This window comes from Pelodiscus sinensis, chromosome 8 (genome assembly GCF_052426305.1).
Source record: "Pelodiscus sinensis isolate ZL-2025 chromosome 8, ASM5242630v1, whole genome shotgun sequence".
Taxonomy (NCBI): Eukaryota; Metazoa; Chordata; order Testudines; family Trionychidae; genus Pelodiscus; species Pelodiscus sinensis.
The window spans coordinates 3,100,230-3,118,122 of NC_143059.1; the positions used below are offsets into that span (position 1 = coordinate 3,100,230).

General features: G+C 46.8%; 1 protein-coding gene across 10 annotated transcripts in view; it reads right to left on the minus strand.

Moving 5' to 3' along the window:
• Window positions 1-17,893, minus strand: part of GBF1 (golgi brefeldin A resistant guanine nucleotide exchange factor 1) — a 129,040-nt gene that overhangs the window by 28,738 nt on the left and 82,409 nt on the right. For 5 of the 10 annotated variants that reach the window (XM_089780021.1, XM_089780023.1, XM_089780022.1 and 2 more), the window contains exons 7-14: window positions 17,520-17,580; window positions 13,523-13,577; window positions 12,148-12,222; window positions 10,783-10,818; window positions 5,212-5,359; window positions 2,395-2,621; window positions 813-981; window positions 423-634 (exon numbers count right to left, since the gene is read on the minus strand). In XM_089780021.1, the coding sequence (XP_089636147.1) occupies window positions 423-634; window positions 813-981; window positions 2,395-2,621; window positions 5,212-5,359; window positions 10,783-10,818; window positions 12,148-12,222; window positions 13,523-13,577; window positions 17,520-17,580 (983 nt within the window). Of the gene's footprint in view, window positions 1-422; window positions 635-812; window positions 982-2,394; window positions 2,622-5,211; window positions 5,360-10,782; window positions 10,819-12,123; window positions 12,223-13,522; window positions 13,578-17,519; window positions 17,581-17,893 lie in introns of all 10 variants that reach the window. The other 5 variants (XM_075934540.2, XM_075934537.2, XM_075934542.2 and 2 more) reach the window with 3 other exon arrangements.

The following is a 17,893-nucleotide window of genomic DNA, read 5'->3' on the forward strand; positions in this document are numbered from 1 at the left end:
AAGGTTTCCACCTATTGCTTTAATGAAGTAGGGTGAGGACAGGGGTCAAGAGGAGACATGTCTGTCCTTCAGAGCCATCTAGGAAATGGATGGAGAGGAACGGGGAAGGGAAATTATACCTGGCATCCCTTTGGAATTTGGGGGCTATTTCCTGCGAGGGGGAAAGGGTTCAGGAAAGGTGGGGCAGGAAAAGTGTCCCTGTGCCCCACACAACAGTGCGCGAATAGACTCTTGTATGAATTCTTATGAAGGCATCTTTCTTTCTAACCCAAGCACTCCCTCTCCTCTCAGCGACCAGACGTACGACTCCGGATCACAGTAACCTCACTCCGAGGTCCAATAGTAGCTCTAGGCCGCGCAGCCAGCGGACACACAGGGCAGCTCACTAGCTACACGTACCCAGGGGCGAAGCCCAGACTCACTTGAAAAAGGTGCCGACACAACTCATCTTTCACAAGCCCCAGCAGAGACTGGCACTTTGCAACAGGGGCAGACTCCAGAGCAACAGTGAGCAGCTGCAGCCCCATGTGGATCATCACTTCTGAGTTGTGCCGGTCGTGCGGGTTGGTGAGAGAGATGAGGAAGCGGAATAGCTCCCGGATACAAGGCAGGCCGTAGGGGACCAGCGCTGTTCCTGAGGAAAAAGGGCTTGTGAGACAATGGAGGGCCTGCACACGCCTGCTCCCACCTCTTACCGACATCCACCAAGAAGTATGGAGCAACGTGTTACGGAAAACAGTTCAGGAACAGGAGCGCAGCGAGCGGCAGGGACAGAGGCAGGAAGGGCACCGGCAGAATCCCAAAGCTCTCACCTTCCTTTTGGGAGGACTGTGTAAAGCGAACTCCGCGGGGGTTGACATAGTCCATGTCGTGCACTGAGGCAGAGTCCGAATGTTCTGCCACAGACGTGCACTCCTCCAGCACCTCTGGGATAGACTCTACGGAGGCCGACTGCATCTTCTCCACTCTTAGACCTTCGTTCTTCATTCACACCAGACATTCGGGTAGCAAGAAATAAACCAAACAGACCAACATGTGAACTAGCACTGCACCCGCTGCAGGTGGGGCTCAGTCACTCCGAGTGGCCAAAGCAACACTGGCACTCGTGAGGGAGCAAAGCAAAATGCAACATTCCGATAATCACAGAACTGGAAGGGACCTTGAGAGGCACAGAGTCCAGTCCCTGCCCTCACAGCGGGACCAAGCACCATCTAGCCCATCCCTGACAGGTGTCTGTCTAACCTGCTCTGAAATATCTCCAGGGATGGACATTCCACAACCTCCCGAGGCAATTGATTCCAGTGTTTCACCACCCTGACAGGAAGGAAGTTTTTCCGAATGTCCAACCTAAACCGCCCTATGCTGGTGCATGAGTGTACTTCATAAAATCATGGGAGGAACAAAATAAAAAATGGGTGAGAACTTAAAATCTGGGTAACAGACCCCAGATCCCAGTGAAGACTGAACACTATCAACAGTGCATGTAGCTGTTTCCATCACACCATACTGGCTCTACTGACATTTTAGGAATCAGATATACAGAACAATAACCCTGGAATCTTCTTCTACAGATGAAAACACAAATTACATACGAAAAGAATAAGCAACACACATTTGCTGCCAAGTCTTAAAGAAGGCCAAACCAGAGAACTGCTGGAGGAAGCTGATTAACTAATTATACATCTGGTTAAGCACCTGGAACAGGAATACGCTGAAGCACCAAATCAACGTTTGATGGCATTTGTCACTTCTGAAAGTGCAGAGAAAATATTGATTTCGTATTCAACAGTTCACTTCAATGACTAGTTCATTCAGAGCTGAAGAAGCCAGAAAGCTTGTTTTCCTCTTCCTGTCTACGAATAAAACTAGGTGTGAGAGGGTGAGATCCGTTCCTTCTGCACCCTTAAGAATAGGAAATAGAAACAGTCTCTCGTACACTATTCTTCTGAACTGCGCCACATTCTATCCAGTTCTACTCCCAGATTAGGCAGGGTCACATGCAAGTCCACACACACCAAGCAAGCACCACAAGCTCCTCTACAAATTTAAATGTTGAGGCTGGAAAATCATTACTGACGACAGCACAGAGAGATTGCGGCAAACTTCAGCCACCTCTGCCTCTCTTAGTCATTCCTTTGTGGACAGTTGGTGTAATGGAAAAACTGGAAAGGGTACAGCTGCATAGGAACTGCTCTACTGGACCACAGTTCCCCTAATACTGGGTGTGAGCACATAATGCACACAAACAATGCCACTCTGGGCTATTAAGGGAAATCTCTCCCTGTCCCCTTCCTAGCTCCTAACTATAGCATAGCACTAGGGAGGCTAAACAAATACAGATGCTAGATCCACCGGGTTTGGAGCTGGACAGGCTGCACAGGATCGTGCTCATACCTGGCGTTCAGGCTGGTGTGGATGCTCAATGGTTCTGGGCTCACTGGAAGGCATTGCTGCACTAAGTCCCAAAGAGCTGACCTGGTCCAAGTCTGTAAGATCTTCCTTGGAGGTGGTCTGGGAAGACAACTCCAAGCCACTATCTGTGGCCGGGCTGACAGCAGAGGAGGTGTTTTCTGAACTTCCCGATGAGATGGGAGAAGGAGCATCAATAAAAGCAACACCATCTACCAAGGAGAAACAGCAGCAACAGCTTAGTGAAACTGACACGCACCCTTGTCCTTATCACCAATGTGCTAAGCAAACAGCAACAAATAACTGCTTTATCCCCAGTCCTGTTGCACCACAAACTCACTCTCAAAATGAGGTAAGAATGCAGAAGACAGAGAAATGGGGTATCTGCAAGCCAAGCAGATCCCAAGGAGACAGACTGGCAGCTCCCTGTTGTCACACAGTGGATGGAATCTAACAGATCTAATGAACAAATGAGAACATATTCAAACAGAATGCAGACATTTACAAGGATATGGCTGATGTATTTGGTCCCTGTGGTCTGCACAACTGAAGAGCTACAAAAACAGCAAAGATTCCCAGACCCCAGTTCTTTTCCTGCTTTCAAGCGCAAACACTGCAGAGAATTGACTCATCTACCATACACAAATTGTTTCCTGTTCCAAATGTCTATGGTTAGAATGGCCAGGGGATGTACTACAGGACAGAAGGTAGATTAATGCTCTCAGCAATCATATTACCTCGGCTTGGGCAGATGCAGGAGGGATTGTACACAATTGCTCAGAACCCCTGGATTGACCATGTCTGGGATGTGGCATACAAGTCATGGATGGCAGCTGTTTGTCTTCCCCAGTGTGGGAAGCACATCTCAACACTGTAATTGTTTAGCCCTTATGGCGCTTGTATTTAGAGAAGTTCCAGTAATGTAGGAGCTTCCTTCTTCAGTTAAGAATTCCTTGGTGCAGCACAGAATCTAATCCTGGGGCAGGATGGACGCTTCCCACTACTAGAGAGCAAACAGGCAACTTCTGTTCGTTGGTCTTGCTGTTTTTTCCTCTCCATAAACAGAACTGGAGACCATTCCTGAGCCCTCTGCCTGAGACTCTTGTGACAGGATGGCGGATTAAAAGGGAAATGACCTAGACTGATATGGAAGCATTTTGAAGGGGTGCTCTCCCCCATTCAGGGTGGGTGGCTGTATTTTTACTGACTTTCTTTTCTTGACTTCATTTCAACCCTCGATGAGGATGCAGACTCCCAATGAGCCATGCTCCTCTTCCACCTAATTAAGTCACTGGCCTGAATAGAGAGCGGACTAAGATTAAAATCCAGGCAAACAACATCTGACAAGTTAGGACATAAAAATACAACATGCCTTGAAATAGGAGAAGAATGCATTTTCACCAGGATCTACAAAACCTGCAGTTGTCTCGGATTCCAATGAAGTATGTGGGCATGGCAAGAAAATTGAGTAATAACTTTTGAAAGGGAAAGAATTTAAAACAGAAAAGCGAGAGTTATTCCTGTAATTCCTCAGACTGAGTTTCAGCAGAAGCCAAATAAACATGAGAAATGTCAGAACATTTTCATCATCTCCACATGTCAGGTGGATGCTCCAGAGTCGAAGCTTTTGTTTAAGACAACCCCTAGGTGTGTAGCCTTCACAGTTGTGAAGGAAAACCTTGAAAACATGACGCAAGGACTGGAAGTCACATTGCTGATCATGTTAACAGAATAAATCAACAACCCAGAGTTACACATTATAACTTAACAGAATCACACAGTTCATATATAATGTGTGTTGTACAGCTGAGCTGGGTTTTTTGAAAGGCAAAAAGCAAATATCAAACATGCACACTTCTGCTACATAAGAAATCAACGGTGCGTTTTGTCTCTCCCTAGTGTACAGCCTGATGGCAGTTTAGAGAGAATTATTAAATGATGACACGGGAATGTCACAGCAGAGGAGATGTGCAGTAATGGGTTTTGGTTTCTTCATGTATTGCATCAAGGGGAAGAGATTCTTGAACTGAAACTGAATGCTAGAGAAGGTATTAATGTGGTGGTGTGTTCGTGTGCAGGCTAACATTTGGATATTTATTACAGCGGCTGTAATGCTCTACCTTTTGATTTCCAAACTTCAATGTTTACATTGTTGTGAGAAAATACTCTCAATAGTTTTCTTCGTGCAGGCAGTTACTTCAGAGCTGCATACTCTACATAACTATTATAGCAACTTTCCTGCCTGAGTCCTTTCATTGCTATTGTTTACGTCTGAACAGTCATCATTTAAAGAGCACATGAGACCAGAATCTACTCCACAGCCAAGAGAAGCCATGTATCCAAATTCAAGGCAAAAGACTGGACTGTGCAGTTTGTCTACTGGCTGTCTCTCCAGATCATAGTACTAAGGGTAGCACACTTTGGGACTTCTGAAGGCAGAACTTTTGGCATAAACGCAGGGCTCCTTGCATTCCTCTGGTCCCCTCGCAAGCTCCCTCTGGGCCATCTTCCTAAGGCCCTCAGTTTCCAGGACTGCCTGCAAGTCTCCTCACCCTCATGCCAAGGGCTGTCTCCCTATTACCCTCCATTCTGCCTCCTCCCTGAAGAGGGATCTCTTGCCCCCACACCAGGGCATTCCCGCTTTCTGCCTTGGACAGCTGTGGGAGGTAAGCTGCTACATCTCTGACAACTAACAGACTAAATATAGAAAACAGAGTTGGGGAGGAGAAAGAACAAATAAAGAGGAACAGTACAGCCCGAGGACGGATGACACCCATCCTTTGGAAACAAGTTTCTGCTTACCTGTGATGCTACTGGCCATAAGAGTACCATTGGTGGCTGGTTGCTCTGTCCCTGGAGAGACCTTGGTTGCATGGCGAGGAGGCCTTGGGGATCTTTTCTGTTTTTTCCATTTTGATGAATCACTCATTCCTCCTGCTCTCATTTTCAGCTGTGAATAGTGAACACCAAGAACATCAAACCAGTAGCATTGTGCAGCACAAAAGAGCACGTAAAACTTGCCCAGAAAGTCTGCCCCAAAGTCACAAAAACAGGCAGTAGCACCCCACTGTGTCACACAAACCAAGCACCTCCAAGGCATGCACCTACCCCAAGCCTACTCTCATCTTCCCCCCCACGTCAGGACACCGGGCCTTTACTGTCGTTCAGTTCAAGCCCCACAACCTATTTTTCCACATGACCGTCTCCCTGCTTTACACTGAAATGCAGTCTGCTTCTGCTTGTAGGTCCCTGCTCATGTTTTAAGTGATCAACTGAAGCCCTTTAAAGAAGCTTCCATAAAAATCACACCATATTGTCATCCAATGCAACTCTGTCCCATGGGCAGGTCTCTCCGGTCACACTTATATCCCGCCATTCCTAACCTGGCCTTCAATCTCTGGAGCAATGGCGCCTTCACTTTTTACCCTAAGGAAAACTATCCACCATCAAGCCACTTTCCTTAATAGCTTGTTTTCCCTTTAGCTCTTGGAGAGACTAATTGCTTTTTTGGGGGAATATTAATTTGATGGTATCAGACAGCAACCACGTCCTCCTTAATCTAGATTTCAACTGTTGTTATCCCCTTTGTGGCTACATCTAATCTAACCTTTGAATTGTTAGTTGCCCTTTTACGTTTTCTACTGCTCCTATTCTTCCTAAAAGCTGCAGACTAAGACTGGAGTGCTTCTGAGGCATGTGTCCCAGGGTTTGCAATGTTACGCTATTACCCGACTACATCAACATCACACAGCCCACATGCTCACATTTAGTAAACCCACAGCCACAGCCAAGTCTTGAAACAGCTACTTTCAGACAGATGTCCCCAGAGAGAGACTGTGTTCCTCTCACTGCTCTAGGACTGAATGCTTGTTAGTACTGAATTTTGTTGCTGCAGCCAATTGATCCAACCGCTCTACAGATCCCTTTACGGAAGGGTGGTTCTTCTGTGCAGGCATTAGCTAACAGATTTGGGTCTTGTGAGCAGAGAGTTTCAACGAGGCAGCAAAAATATTAAACAGGTCCCAGTAGTGATCCCTGGAGTTGATGGGTTTTTTCCTTGCAAGCCTTACTATTATACCTCTGTCATCCAATTTCTACTCCAGGCTTCAGTACTTTATCTGCCTGGTATTTATCCAGTTTTTCAGCTAACAGCATGGCAGTATACTGAATGTCTGCCTGAGATCCACATGGTTTGTCCCTCACAAAAATGCACTTCTGTTCAACTCGGATAGCATTGAGTCAAAGAAATTGCAAGTTAAGGCACAGAGGCATCCACAATGACTCTGCATGATTTACTACGTAGTCAACAACTCCCAAGCCACTCAGACGCCTCACCTCCACAGTTTCTTCTCTGTGGTCACCAAGCACCCTTCCATTGTTCAAGATCAGCCAGAAGTTCTAAGCTTGATGCAGAAATCATGTGGTTAAATTCTATGGCCTATGAATGGAGGCCAGTCTAAATAATCTTACTGGTACCTTCTGGCCTTAATCTAGTAACCCTTCAATTGTGACCAGATCATTTTTAGGGTCTTTTACCAAATGGCACATTTGCCATGCCTGTAACAGAGTTAAGGTTAGAGAGCTCAGCAGAATTCAGCTTTAGAGGAACCGAATGTAAATTTATGGCATCCAGGATTTTTACCAATGCCATGAAAACCTACTCTTTGCAGCCTAGCCTGGCTGCAGCTGAGTGGCTGTGGCGATACAAGTACTAATTTCTCTGCAGCATAGACAGCCCACTGCGGCTACATCTACCCTCCAAAATGGACGTGCTGCAGCGGCAGTGCTTTAAACTGGAAGTATGGCTACGGCTCCAGCGCTGGGAGAGAGCTCTCCAGCACGCTGTGTAAACCAGCTCAACGAGGAGCTGCGCTCTCTGTGCTGGGAGCCCATTTACACCGGTGCCTCACGGTGCTGTAGCTTGCGGCGCTTGTGGGGGGATGGCGTTGTTCACACCCCTGAGCTAGAAAGGAGCAGCCCAGGAAAGTGGCAGTGGAGACATGACCTGTATCTCACGGATCCAATGTTAAAAACCACAAGCTGTCCCGTGGCACCTCAGAGACTGACACAAATACGTAGAGGCTGCATCCAGACTGGCAGGTTTTTCCACAAAAGCAACTGCTTTTGCAGAAAAACTTGCCAGCTGTCTACACTGGCCGTTTGAATTTGTGCAAGAACACTGACGATCTAATGTAAGATTGTCAGTGTTCGTGCGCGAATACTGTGCTGCTCCCGTTTGGGAAAAAGGCCAGTGTAGAGAGCTAAAAACTGTTTTGTGCAAAAAAGCCCCGATGGTGAAAATGGCGATCGGGGCTTTCTTGCGCAAAACCGCGTCTAGATTGGCACAGACGCTTTTCCGCAGAAAGTGCTTTTGTGCAAAAGCGTCCGTGCCAATCTAGACGCTCTTTTCTGCAAATGCTTTTAATGGAAAAACTTTTCCGTTAAAAGCATTTGCAGAAAATCATGCCAGTCTAGACGTAGCCAGAGAGTAAGTATCATCAGCTTTTGTGGGCACAACCCACTTCCTCCAATGAGCAGAGTGGTCCAACGTTATCACCTTTTGCTTCTCTGTTCCCCGTATTGCAGGTTTAAACTCCTTCCTTGCCATCTAACATTTCGTTTTTCACTCGTCTCATTTTTCCATCTACACACCCAGCCTTTCAGCCACTAGCATTTGGGAAAACACAACAGTGGAAACATCATCTCCCCCCCCTCTCTCTTTTCTAAGACTGTGTAACCCATTTATACAGCCTATCATTTCTCTTATTCCAACAAAGGGTATGAAAATGTTATGTCCCAATGTGGTAACCCAGTTGTGTACTTCTCCCTTCTACCACAAATTCGATTTGTTTGACTGCTAATCCTCAAGTTTTAGAAATGTTACAGTCTTCTTTGAGCTAGTTAATTGACAACAGATTTGGGACTGCATTTCCCCTTGCTATTTCCTTCAGTTATTACAGCAAGAAACTACCAGTCCTTAGGATGTAACTACTTCATAAATGATAGAAAACATAGACAATGTGAAATTTAACAGATCTCAGCCATTTAAAAAGCTGATACATTTTTTTCACAGACATTGTCCGATGTCTCATCACCCCTGCTTCACAGTTCAGAGGGATATAAACGATTATTCGTGTTTTTTAATCTTTTATTTTAACCGTAGGATTTCAATCTCCGACTGGTTTGGTATTCTACTCATGCATCTTATCCCACTGTGCCTCTAATGCCAGCATGAGTGCCTGCATGATGTTCTGGCTCCTAGGATATAGCTAGACCTTAGACGTTCTCCTTCATATGTCATCTCAACCAGCTGCATTTTCCTTTTTTAATTTCCCCAGGAATCCCTTAAGAATCCCAATTTGCTCAATTACAGGGTCACTCCCTGGTTCTGAGCTCTTTGTGCTTGGAGAGGTATGAAGAAGAAAATCTGGTCAGTGTAGTGTTGCTTGATTATTTTATAGAAATAAGATTAATTTCTTCATTTTTGACCATATTTGAAAGACTTCCAGGGATTTTTATACGGACAATTATATGCAAAAAGGTGTAACCATGACAGAGCAAAATGGAAGCACTAACTATTAAACCCAGGAAGGCTTATTTCAAAGCAATTGTAAGATATCAGATTTTGCTTCCAGTTACTAAACCCTGTGCCTGTTTCCATGATTTGCCTAAGTGATTTACCAATCAGTTAATGAATGGTTAAGAGCGAAAACAAAGCCAAGCCAAGCCAGTGGAACACAAACAAGATCTCTTACGGAGAACTAACCATGTTAGTTTAACCTCTTCGACCCTCAATCAGGCTTAAGAAACAGGGAACTTTACAAACACCATTTTAGGATGGTTACCTTCTAGAATCTAGATATTTAGGATACTGGTTTGTTTGCTCCAGCTCTCCACACAGAAGTTTGCTTTCAGTTTTATATCTCCTGCCCTCACTCTACACACACACACATTCATTCTCTGCCAATTTGTACCACTTGCCAGGGGCTCAAATTCAACATGTGAGCAGGCATGTAAACCTCTGGGCCAGGAATACAAAAGACTCAATGACATTTCTTTAGGATTTAACTTGAACATTCATTCAAATATTCTAAAATAAACATATAAACCAAGGGCTATTTAAAAGCTTTGGTTTTACAACTGAGGGGACAGCTAAGGTTACCCGATAGGGCTTTTCCATCTCTACTCTCCAGAATTCCATATTTTGCTTAGTTAGGAAGATAGTTGTATTAGGACATCTCTCAGGGAACAGGATTGCAAACAATGGCTGCTTAATCAGCACTGAATTATCATGAGATTTACACTCACTTGAAACGTGTTTCACCATGTCAAGTGGCGTTTGAAGGTGGTGTTACAGTATGAAATTCTATGCTGAGGCAGTTCTGACAGGCGGTCAAATAAAGAGGAAAAGTAATATCCATTTTGTTCTTGTATTTTGTATTGTATTTCATTTCTAAATAGGTCTTGCAAATAGTTTAATAGACTGCATGCCCTCTTGCTTTCTTATGATATTATAAAGATTATCTGAAAGGCTGTCCATGGCTTCTCCTCCTCCCACAAGAAGTCCCCTCCTTCATGCTTGTTTGTACATTAGAAATATCAACAACAAAGCATAGTCTTTCCTGATTTTGCAGGATACATTTTTTTGAATTTTTTTTTTTAAGTATTCAAAAGCATATGTACTATTCCACCTGGCACCTTAAATAGATAGGGATGTTGAAACTTCAACATTTCCTTTCTACCCAGTATTTATTAGGTACTGCGGTGGCATAACATTTTAAAAGTGTGTTTTAAACAAATTACAAATCTTTCCCTTTCTAATGCTCTGTTTTCAGCATCTTGTGATGTTAGAATGTCATAAGTTCTGCAGTCACTAGAGGCCTTCAGAATAGCCCATGTCTGACTTTCTAGAGTAAAACAAGCACAATTTGGAATTTGAAAGAAAAAAGGAAGAAGCTTTTTTTTCCATTTGCAAGTCATGCTTCAGCCATTTTAACACCCCCATTTGCAATCAATACGATGTCTACAAGGATGCCCCAATTATACGGATTCCACACATTTGGGTTCCTTTCAACTCCAGTTATAACTGCTAGTTTGCTCTCTCCTCCTGCTCGGTCTCCAGAGCAATATCCCTCAGCAGACTGCAATCTGGGGAAATTGCTCCACAGTAGAATAATCCACGTTTAAGTTTTGTTTGCGTAAGGAGAAGCAGCCTGCAACTAGCAGAGGCACCATGGGGCTCCCACTCTCCCCTGTGAGCTCCCGGCTTTGATAGTCAGATCCCAGCTGAGGGTTAGAAAAGTGGGGGAGGAGTACTACTGAAGCTTTCTTTAAGGGGTGTGGGAGAGCCCGTTATTCATCAAGCCACCTTACCTGCACGTGTTTGGTTTTCCACAAGATACTGTAAGCCTCAAGAGAAAAGGGCAGGGGCCAATGATTAGTAACTAAAGCAATGAGCCTAGCACGTGAGCTCATTCTAGATACAGCATGGAACTAGTCAGCGCACCGAGTGGCATTCAAGACAACAGCATGCAGAGAGAATGCAGCCCCTGCGCGAGCTGTACCCCAGTAAGACACTGATCAGATCAGTCAGCTCATACTCCACCCCTGGTAGAACTGGATGGGAAAGGTCGTTTTACAGGTTTAATGACTGATCTTGCCCCATCCCTGGGAAAATGTGCGAATACCAGACCCCATTCTCTCTTCCTCAGAACAAGAAGTTCACCTGCAATACCATCTATCAGCAAGAGGAGGAATTCCCTGAACTTCCATGCCTGTGCAACTCAGCACAAGCACTCCTTTTATGGAAGTGTTGCTAGCCATAGTCTTTCCAAACTGACCTGACTTACAGAGACAGACAAGGGCATGCTGAAGACCCCTCTGTACCTCCCTTTCTGTGCTATCAGCAGGAAAGAAGGGAGGGGCAATGAAAGCAGCTCATTTCACACTAGTCTATGAACTTCATTTGGAAACCTAAAAATAGCCCAGCTAAGCCAGTTTCTAGTGCCATGGAGGGTCAATATGGACAGGGCCAAACTGTGGACCTCAATATTTTTTTACATATTGTAGTAGTGGACAGCAGAGTTTCCAAGTTATTTCTTAATCCAGTTTGGTCTCATTCACACCCCCTGAGCAGAATGGTTTAGCTGAGACCATGCAAGAACAGATTGCACATGGCTCCCAAACACGATCCCCACGTCAGTGAAGGCAGGGCCACAGAGAATGGACAGCACATCACAGGCCCATCTGAAGGCTAAGGAGGTCACAAAGGCACTGATAGCCTCAGCCGGAAAGCAAGAGCTGCAGGACTGTGCCCTCGTCAAGCAGCTCCTGCAGCCATCGCCAAGAATGGCATGAAGACTTGGTCTTTCGGGGGTTACTTTGACTGTGGGCAACGGGCTCTGTTTGGCCACTGAGATGATTCATCCCTTGCCCGGGCTCTCCCACTTCTTCCCTTCTGAAGACTCCACAACAGTGCCCAGCTCCCACTCACCAAGGCATTTAATGATCCCGTGAGAACACGGCTCTCTCCTTTCTGGTCCTTCCCCAGACAGATGAACATCACTGCAAAGCAACCACTGCATGCACTCTCCCCAAAGCCATGCTGTGTCACTAGGGTAAGGGGAGATTGGCTACACACAACAGAACTATTTCCCGGAGGGTGTTTGCAGAAGGAAGGAAAGGAAGGAGAGATGGAGGGAGGAAGAGAGAGACCTTCAGATTCTTAAAGAATAGTACCCTCTCTAACTGGTTCAGGGTTTTGGGCTGTTCCCCACTATTTAGTTCCAGTTTGTTGAGGAGACATGGAGAAATCTGTGAAAGACAGGCAAACGCATGGTTTAAACAAAGCAAACTGAACCCAAAGAGAAAGAATAACCTGGCAGAGGGCACGACTATGGGGAAGAATTATGGTAGGTGGTGAACACACAGCACAAGGCAACTGTGCGGTTCAGAGACCGGACATGGGGTATTGCCTTCATGAGCAGGAAGCAGCCCTCACCTGATCACTGGAAAGCCTGGGGGAGGATTTACTGACAGAAAGCTACAGCTTCTGCATGTGGGCTTTAGGAGTTCTGGCACTGCCACCGTCACATAGATCAGCTCTGCCCTTTCCCTGTTCTCACTACCCCACCCTATGCTCCACACAAAGCCTGTCACTTCCTTCCGTCAGGGAAGGAAACATGCAGCGACAGGGTGTCACCATAAGCTGCCGTGTAAGTAGTTCAGATCCCTCATCACAAGTGCACACGGGCAGCAGATTTCGCAGGTCTCCTCTGCAGAGCACAACTCTAGGAAAGGCGATTGTGAACGGCCAGGGATCCAGGAGGAAAGAGGAGACATACTACGCTTAAACATGTGACGTCACATTGGTGGTATATACCCCACTGCCTCCAGCTTCTTACCATTCATTGGCAAGGCAGCTATACACACAAGATGGTGCTAGGCAACAACCCACAGGCCTGTGGTCCCTTTCTCCTCCAAGGGAGGATGGAAGGGAGACGGGGAGAAAGAACATCCCTTTCCAAAGGCACAAGCCCTCTTCTGAACTCAGCCTCTCACCATGGGCATCCCTCTCTCCACTTCCCGTCTCTTCATGAGAAAAGCCTCCTGAGCCCTTGCCAACGTGAGGGAATTTTCACGTTGCCTCACCTACCCCCCAGAAGGCTTCCTTTCTAGGTCAGGGGAGAGGAACAAGAGGCACTGGTGAGCAACACAGGCAAATGTAGTGAAAGGGAAGGGTGAAAAAGAAGCTGGAGAGATGCCAGACGGGGTAAAACATCTGGAAGGCTTCCCCGCCAGATCCCAGGCCTGGCAAGGGTTTTCTATGCGTGGAGCAACGGAGGGCTATTCCCAGAGCTCTGCCGGACTTGCCCAGGCAAGAATTCATAGGAAAAATTCATTGCTGGAAAAAGGGAACAACTCCACCGAGTTCAATAAAGCTGTGCCCGTTCACTCCAGTGGTGAATTCAGCCCTACGTGACTACGTGTGCCTTCTTTACTGACCTAGGGATGTTCAGGAATATCATAGCCATAGATGTGAAGGCAAGAAGAGAGCTGTGAGCAAGCAAGGGGGGGAGGAAGGGGAGACTGCAGGGAGTGTACTGGCTCTTACCTTCTTCATGTTAGCCCCCACGTAGCTTTTAGGCTCCTCCTTAAAGTGAGGCAATCTGAAAGACAAAGAACAAGCAGGAAAGCACACGGCCTCCAGGGCGCTGGGGCAGGAAGAGAACACCTTCCCCAGATGTGGAGGACCCCAGGGACCCACCATCTCCTCCAGGAAGCATCCACTTCCAGTTCCCGTGGGAAAAGTCTTCTCTGCACAGAAAGCACCCCACTGCAGCTCTAGCAGGGATGCCATTCTGCTGATGTTAGCAGCTTCAGGAGCCCTTGTGTAGAGAACCCTCTGGCTCCAGCTGCTGGTATCAGCACTGCAAACTCAACTTGTCCAGAGCACGTCCAAGTAGCACTTGATACCTATATTAGGGATGATCTAGACGGTGCTTGGTCTGCCAGGAGGGCAGGGACTGGACTTGATGATCCCTTGAGGGCCCTTCCAGTTCTAGTGTTCTATGATTCTATGCTAATACCGCTCAACTGCACCTCGGTTTCTCTTCTCTCACAAGCAGCAGTCAGCTTTGGAGTAGCTATTACTCGGAACTCATCCAACTGAACCAGCAAGACGCCCTGGGATTATGCACCACATTGCACAATATATAATTAGAATCCAATGCTACTGTCGCCAGCCCTCAGCCTGAAAGCCTCACATAAAGCAACCCCTTCGTTGGGGACAGACTAGATGGGAAGGTCAGAGCTTGGCAGGAACAGGCAGCTTAAATCGCCCTCCCAAATGATCTCGAATACACAGCCTTTACATTTTTACCACCCCACAGTCCCTGTTCCTCTCATCTGGCTGGTTGATCCTTCTGGCCTTGACGTGCTTAGGAGACAGCAAGCCCGTGCTCCAGCTTTGCACAACAGGGAACAGACAAGGAGAGGCAAACAGAGGGAGCCCCCTCGTCGCAGGGGCAGTGTCCCTCCATGGGGTGCCCCAGTGGTTCCAGTTCAGCTGCTCTCAGGAACTAGCCATGGAGATGATGTCTCCAGGTTAAATTAGGAGCAGGAAGAGGAAGCTGCATATGGATTTGTGAATAAGAACTCTACCAAGCTGCCAACTAAACAAAACAGATCAGATGATCACTGCTCCTTTAACATGCACGTGCTCCTGCACCAAGCCACAAAGCCATCAAATGGGGCACCGCCTCCATCCAGGTCCCAAGTGGCACAGTCAGAGTCATATTTCAGGGCAGACGGGACCCAACGACCATCCAATGTATCCCACACCACGACCGCCCAGCACCCGCTCATTGGGCAACTAGAATCAGACCCCAGAATTACAGCAGGCAAAACTAGCACGTGCCATAGCAGAGACCAGGCGGGGCAAAAGTGCACCAGTCCCTGGGGCACCCGCAATGGGTGGGAAACAGCCAAGTGAGATCCTCAGAGATTACCAGCAAGTGACCCACCCTACACTGCAGACCAAGGCGAACGTTCCCCACTGCCAATCTCACCTGGGGGAAATTCCTTCCAGACCCCACAGCACGTGAGCAAGCACCAGCCAGCCGGCCCAGCATACGAGAAAGAGCATGCTCGGTGCCACTGCTCAGCCTTGCCCGCCCCCAACTATCCCACTGCCAGCGACGGCCATCCCAGGGACATCAGAGAAAGGAGATTTTAAACTTCCAGAATCTACGGAGGGAGCGGTCAGAGGAATCCCAGCCTGACTGGTGGCCAGCTGAAACCCTGAAGCATGAGCTCTCGGACACACAAGACAAACTGGAACTGATCCCGAGGGCTGCTGAGCCCTGCCCCATCCAACCAGCTCACTCACCAACTGGTGTGTCTCAGCATTCATTTTCGCTCCTCCAATTCCTTGTGGGAGGCTACTCCTGAAACTCAGCTCGCTGAGGGTTGGAAACCTCCCTATTTCCAGCCTTTGTTCATGGTCTGTTTATGACCCATTTGTTCGTGTGCTAGGACGGTCCCTGATACCTATCCCCAATGGATGTACAGAGAGCAATCCTCCCCTCAGCCTTTTCCTTTTAGCCTAAAAGAGTAAAGATTTTCACATCTCCTCTCGGAAGAGAGACCCTCCATTTCCTTAAGCATCCTAGGATCGCCTCTGTACCTGGCCCAGTTGAATTCATCTTTCTTAAACACAGGGGACCAGAATATTGTAAACAGTATTCCCCATGAGGTCTGACAGATGCCTTGGACAATGGCATTGACACTTCTCTGTCTCTAATGGAAATGCCTAGCCTGATTCACCCTAGGATCAAACATGCTTTGTTCACACATCGTTCTGGTGGCTCATACTCATTCAGTGATTGTCCCACACACTCAGCTCTCTCCCCTTGTGTTTTGCTTCCACCTGATGAACCCCCAAACTTGCAGGAAAAATGTTTATTATTAGATCCTAAGTGCACGACTTTGCACTTCTGAACTACAGAAATGTGTTTTAAGCCTCACGTGACCAAGCCCTGGATGATTTCATTGGGGTTGGATTAGAGGACCCCCTGAGATCTCTTCTAACCTTAATCTTCTATGATCCCACTTCTGTCTCTCCAATGTTCAAGCTCATCTGAATCTCCCTGTATAGTATTCCAGCCCAGGTCTCATTGATCATCAGTATTGCCTCCCAACTTTAGATCTTGAGCACATTTCATTAGCAGACTCCTACTTCTTGTGCCAAGGTCATCAATAAAAATACTGAACAAAGGCTGGTCCCAAGACTGGCCCTTGAGGCGCTCCACTAGTAAATTCCCTCCAGGCTGATAACTCCCCTTCCAACAGAACCATTGCCTTACCCCCTTTAGCCAACTCCTTATCTACCTTGCAATTCTTGTACTGCATCCCAACTTCTCTAATTTAACTAATCATTTCCCATGGGTACCATGTCTGAAGCCCAAGGATGTTAGAGCTACTGCACTTCCCTTAGATATAAAAACATCTGCTATTCTCAAGGTAAGCATGCCATGATCTACGTTTGTTGAACCCACATTGTTTTGCCTCCATTCATTTAATTATTTTTCCTTCACAATTTCTACTGAAGCCTACAGTGCTACTGACGTCAGACTAACCAATTTAATTGCCCTGATCACTTTTCCCCCCCTTTCGTGATATACCTAGGTCATTGGCAACTCTCCAGTCATACAGTATTGATACATTTGAATTGATACATTTATTAAAAATCCTTGCTACTGCACTAGCCATTTCATGTGCCAGTTCTTTCAGCATTCTGGGATTGAATGTATCCAGTGTCACTGATCTGAGCACATTAAGCTCCTTTAGCGGGGCCCAGATGGGGCTAGCGGGGCCAGTTGCAGTGGCTGGGAGCGTGGCAGATGGAAGGATGTGCTTGTGGAAACTGAGGAGCCGAGCAAAGAGCAGAGGCACGACGCGGCAGTCTCCAGACAGTCAGCATTTCTCGGATGCTGCCTTTGGAACAGATCTCTATATTTGTAGAATACCCAGAGAAAGGCATTGACTATTTCATTGGCCAGGAAAGGGAGCGGAGCTATTGCTTACAAAAATGAATCAAGTACTGTGTTTCAGGAGAGGGAACCCTAGTTCAATACTTGGGCACAGGAGCCAGCCAAATGATAAGCTGCCCAACCGGCCCTGCAGGAGTTAAATTCCTTTCAATATCTGAGGTGAAACTCTCTGCTGGGATTAAGCATGTATCTCTCTCATACAGTCTGTCTAGTACATTTTTAAAGAGAACAATACATGTTAAAGCACTGAAATGGATGCTGGGATTGTCAGGAGAATTTGCATTATCTGGCCAAAGAACCTTTCCCTAACCTGAAGTTCTTCATTGGTTGCCTGTCTGTCTGTCCTGAAGGGCACTTGAAACCACACAGCTTGACCTAACTCCCAGCTGGTCTTGGTGGGACAGCCCAAGAGAGAAGGACCAAATCCTCCTTTTCCCACCACCCTGGGCCATGGGCCGCTCAAACGGATTTTCTGTGGGCCCCTAAGTGGGAATGTGGACTCTTCCTGTCCATAGAGGGCCATCTCAGCAATGCTGAGGCAAACACAAGCAGGTTTACCTTGTGAAGAGCAGCTGCACCATGTCGACCAGAGTGTGCTCTGCAGATTTTCTCAATAACTCTGCGAAGACAAAAACAAATAACACAGGTGTCATTACTCAGTGTGATATTATCAAGAGGCTTCTCCAAGCAGACTCCCCTCCGAGCCTTGTTTACAGAGGATTATGGCAAATTTATTAAAACCAGCTCCAATTCTGCCTTGCTGCAAAATGGGCACCTACTCACAAGGTGGTGCCATAGAGCTGGGGAAAAAACCAGAGATGCCACTGAACAAGAAGCTGAGCTGCGACCCTCTGACTGATGGAAACTCCCCATCTACCCACAGCTGGATTTCTGGGCCTAAATCCAGAGGTCTGGAGAGCCCAGACCAGTTC